The sequence below is a fragment of the Aegilops tauschii genome, chromosome 6 (assembly GCF_002575655.3).
Source record: "Aegilops tauschii subsp. strangulata cultivar AL8/78 chromosome 6, Aet v6.0, whole genome shotgun sequence".
Classification (NCBI taxonomy): Eukaryota; Viridiplantae; Streptophyta; class Magnoliopsida; order Poales; family Poaceae; genus Aegilops; species Aegilops tauschii.
Window position 1 is genome coordinate 60,018,306 of NC_053040.3, and position 5,093 is coordinate 60,023,398.

At 52.9% G+C, this 5,093-nt stretch overlaps 1 protein-coding gene across 1 annotated transcript; it reads right to left on the bottom strand.

The window, feature by feature from the left end:
* Positions 1-1,734: 1,734 nt before the first annotated feature.
* LOC109755553 (pollen allergen KBG 41-like) lies at positions 1,735-2,880 on the bottom strand. The gene has a single exon (XM_020314449.4). The coding sequence runs from the start codon at positions 2,878-2,880 to the stop codon at positions 1,993-1,995; it is 888 nt and encodes a 295-aa protein (XP_020170038.1). The 3' UTR covers positions 1,735-1,992.
* Positions 2,881-5,093: the final 2,213 nt, after the last annotated feature.

The following is a 5,093-nucleotide window of genomic DNA, read 5'->3' on the forward strand; positions in this document are numbered from 1 at the left end:
CTACGGTTGAAGCTTTTCGTATGAACGGTTGTAGCTTTTTTCAGTGCATGGTGTCCGGTTGAAGCTGGATATACCGCTAGTTGAAGCTCTCGAATTGAACGGTTGTAGCTTTTTTGGTGGTCGGTTGCAACATTGGTGGAGGAGAAAAAAAATGCTTCCAAAGTTCGTCTTGAAGCAGATGGTTGCAGCGGTGGGGGAGGAGGTTGCGCACTCACGGTTCCAACATAGGGGAGTACGAACAGCAGCTCACGGATGGTATATTCCATGGCGGCTTCCAACTCCGGCTCGCCGGGCGCGGAAGGAACCTGCAGCCGGGGGGGAGGGGGGGGGGGAGGGGCGAGGGTGGCCAGCGAGAAAAGAAAGGGATCTGAAGGATGGAGGTGACCTACGCGGAGTTAGGGCTAGCCTGCGACAGGATCTGAAGGAGGAAGAAGGGGATCGGGAGGAGCGCGAGGCGTACGATGCACTTTGCCTCGCTTCGATCGAGTGGCCCGCGCGGGACCGGCGGAACGGTTCGGCCGGCGCGCCGTTCCTAAACACTTCCCATAATTACGTGCTTCCTTTCATTCCATTCTTGTTTCCAACTCTACAGGTCATGCTTCATAATTTCCGCTACCAGGACATGTGTTGTTGTATTTAGAAGCACAATTTTATGATGGTTGAAACATGTCACATGTAATATTGATGCATTATATTTTATGTTTTGGTGAGTCATTGGAAACATAGTTTGATAATTGTTGAAGCATGAACAAAGTACTACTGATGCACTGTAATGGGTTGTGTAAAAGAAAGAAGCAAATCATGAGGTCTCGATCTCGTCGTGACCAAAGAGGCGGGCGACGAGAATTGGGATGGCTTCCAGACTCCAGTAGGTGGGGGAAGTCGCAAGCGACATGAAGAGAGCGACATCGTGTAGGCGATCCACATGCTGAGATGATCGTTCTCACATGGCTATGCTCACCGTGACAAGGGATCGGCCATCAATGGTCTCGCTCATGGTCGTCAGTGGCCGATCTCGTTGGCCTTGACGGACGCAGATCACGGCCACGGCGCCATGGATAATTAGCATCTCGGTAGATCACAGCCACGAGCATCGTGTCGATGCGTATCGGCAGATCACGGCCACGGCCTCCATGGAGAATTAGCCGATGCTCATCATTGATGGGGAGCCGCTTCATGTCGACGTACTCACCAACGAGATGCTCTCGCCCCCGCTCTCCATCGATCGAGATCCTCACCACCGTCACTGGCCGCAACCGTGACGCGCATGAAGCTCTTGGCTGGCGGCTGCGGTGGTTAACCTAGCCAGATCGTGGTTTTTTCTGAGAGAGAGGCCAGATCGTGGTTGTGGAAAGGTTGGGCGTATGGGATTATATAAGGCAGTGTGCAAGGCGTCTGATCGTTTTTTTCAAAATCCAACGGAAGAGAAGAGGTCTGATCACCACCGCAGGATCAGACTACTGATACAGAGAGTTTCCCTTATCATCCAGCAGCCCTCGGGGCAGATTGAACGACTTTTGATACATTAATAAAGCTCCTAGTTCGTTGCAAAAAAAATGCTTTATGCTAGTATTTCGAGAAAAAACTTAATCAAATAAAACTTGACATCATTAAACTCGCTCCGATATACTCCCTTCATCCCATAATATAAGGTCGTTTTTGATACAATGTCAAAACGTTCTTATATTATGAGACTCAAAATGCTCTTATATTATGGACGGAAAGAGTACTATATGCCAAATGGAATATGATGACATTTCATAAGGATATATTTCATTGTTATACAGGCGCATGCACACGCGGTCGATTCGCGGCTGCATGAAACGAATACAAAGAAGGAAGCATCAGGAAAATCGCTCGCCGAGCGAGTCAAGGCTAGATGCCTGTGGCTGAATTACATCCCCCCTTTCCTTGCCAATTTTCTAAGGCAAGATTGTAATCAAAACCTTTGATCAATAAAGCTCATTGATTCGATGTGTAGTGTTGGCGAGTTCAGGCTTTGTAGCCACCAGCAGTGGCGCCGGCGCTGGCTCCAGGGGTGGCGGTGGCCGTGGCTGCGGCAGCGGGCTTGGCATCCTTCTCGGCTTGGGTCATGGCATTGATGGCCTTGCTCAGAGCGGTCTGAAAGACGGTGAATTTTACCTCCGGCGCCGCGGCGACGGTGGCGGCGTAGGCCTGCTTGACAGCGGCCTCGAGGGCGGGGATGAACTTGTAGCTCTCGTATGTGCCGCCCGTGGTCTCCTTGATGGCCTTGTTGAAGGAGGACTCGAAGACGGTGAACTTGTCGTTGACCGGGGCAGCGTCGGCGGCGGTGGCGGCGGTCCTGAAGGCGGCGTCGACCTGGTCGATGGCCTTCAACTCGCCGGTGGGGACCCCCTTGACCTCCTCCTCGGCGGGCTTGACGGAGTGGACCTCGAGGGTGCCGGAGATGACGCGGAGCGACTCGGTGAGGGTGGCGACGTAGGCGTCGTACTTGGTCTCGGGGGTGGCGCCCTGGGCTTTGTCGTAGGCGAGCTTGTAGGAGAGTTCGAGGCTGCTGGAGAGTTTGGCCATGGAGCTGGACTGGGCGGCGTACTGGCCGGTGGCGGCGCCCTTGAGGACCTCCGCGAAAGCCTTGTTAGAGGCCGCGCTGAATGTGGCCTCAAATGTCTTGTACTTGTCCGCCGCAGGGACGCCGGCTGCGGCCGCCACGGCCGCCTTGAAGCCGTTGTTGATATCCTCCATCAGCTTCTGCTCTGGAGTCGTCGCCTTGGGCTGGGTCCCTGGGGCGGCGGGGGTGGCCGGGGCGCCGGGGGCGTAGTCGGCGTAGGAGACGGCCGGCCCCGCCACGAGGGCGACGGCGAGTAAGAGCGCCACCGTGTACTTCTGCACCGCCGCCATTGCTGCTGCTCTTGGAGAGGAGAGGAGAGATTGTGTTGTGTTGTGAGGATGAAGGAGGCGTGGCTCTCGCTTATCTCTCTCTATATATATACATACATACCTGCGAACGTACGGTGTGGTGTCATGGTGGGAGGCCAGGAGAGCTTTACGCGCCCAAATTAGCAATGCTCCTTCCGCTCTGCCTTCCGGCTTCCGCTCTCCTCCCCTGGAAATCCTGTACTTACGGGTCTCTCCTTTACACTAACCTCTTACTAATCCCGTGTTAGGGGCAAAAATGCTACACCTAATTGAGGGTGAAGGCACGAGCCAGGATTAGAAATGAGGGTGTGAAGCACACAATAATTGCACACGAAATAAAAGATTGCCATATATAAGTCTTGGGTGTGGCTAGATCTTAGTCAACTTGGTTAGTAAAATGACACAACATATACGAAATATTAAAAGAAAAGTTTGCACAGATCTTCACCTAAGAGCTCACGAATATAGGATTGACCGAGGCTTCGTTAAGTCACCGTCGACTGAGATTTAGCAACCCGGGTACATGTAGCTCGGTATCACCGCGGTCCGTATTGTCACCGGGATATGTGCTGCCAGACTATTTATATTCAGCCTCGCAATACCCACAGCGAGTCATGGGCCAGGAAAGAATACGTCCTTACATGGGGCATGCATGGTGACTATTATAGCTCATGTCATTTTTCAAATTAGTCAGTAGTGTTGGAGGGATTGACCATGGATAGCCTCATCAGCACCCCATAGTATTTCAAGACATCGAGGCTAGCAAAGCCCTCGCCCCTCCCGGACGCACGGTTGGCTCCCTGGGCCGGCTGGTCCAGGAGGCCGGCTGCTAGAAGATGGCGTGTTCTCAGAAGGCGGCCTGAGGGAGCCGGCACCTAGCAGGCGGACCTGCGTCCCCTCAAAGTTTGCACCCATTTACTACGACGAGACGTGGCGTGGCTGGTCGGTGTCAAAACCGGCGGATCTCGGGTAGGGGGTCCCGAACTGTGCGTCTAAGGTCGATGGTAACAGGAGACAGGGGACACGATGTTTACCCAGGTTCGGGCCCTCTCTATGGAGGTAATACCCTACTTCCTGCTTGATTGATCTTGATGAATATGAGTATTACAAGAGTTGATCTACCACGAGATCGTAATGGCTGAAACCCTAGAAGTCTAGCCTGTATGATTATGATTGTCCCTACGGACTAAGCCCTCTGGTTTATATAGACACGGAGGGAACTAGGATTGTATAAAATCGGTTACAAAGAAAGGAATCTTCATATTTGGACGCCAAGCTTGCCTTTCACGCCAAGGAGAGTCCCATCCAGACACGGGTAAGAGTCTTCGGTCTTGTATCTTCACAGCCCATCAGTCCGGCCCATGTCTAACAGGCCGGACGCCCGAGGACCCCTTAGTCTATGACTCCCTCAGTAGCCCTTGAACCAGGCTTCAATGACGAGGTGTCCGGCGCGTTGATTGTCTTCGGCATTGCAAGGCGGGTTCCTCCTCCGAATACTCCAAAATAATCTTCGAACACAGCGAACGTGTCCGGCCCTGCAAAACAGGTACCACACACAACCGCAGAGCATAATATTTTTCAAGTCCAATCTGCTGACAACTTTTTGCAGCGTGACATCACGTCACCACCCGGTTATTATTTCGAACCGTTCTTTGGCATGTCGCTCCACGTTTCGAGACGCGGTTTTATTGGCACGTCTTGTCGAAGCAGAGATCGTGTCCCCTTATTCCGGGATTCTCATCAATACGGGCGTGGGTAACTCAACCTTTCCGTTGGGATGATTCCTTAGGAATAGGCAGGTTTCAAGGCTTAGGATGAGGCGTTCGATATCCATCGTCTTTATAAAGGGGCCAAGGGTCGTCTTTCTCTTTTACGTCGACCCCTTCCTCAGCCTTTCCAACCTCGAGTTCTAGCACCCAAGGTTTAATTTTATTGCTTCGAGCTTCCCAATCATGTCCGGACCCAGCCCTCAGGGCCGGTGGGTGGCTTCCTCTGTTACAAAGGAGGATATCGCGAAGCTCCGGGCGGCAAGATACCTGACCGCGGAAATCCCCCACAGGCTTCCTGCTCAATGGCAGATTATACCTACTCCCAGATCCGGTGAGAGGGTCGTATTCATCTCTCACTTCCTCCGAGGGTTAGGGTTCTCTCTTCACCCCTTCGTCCAAGGGCCCATGTTTTACTACGGACTAGAT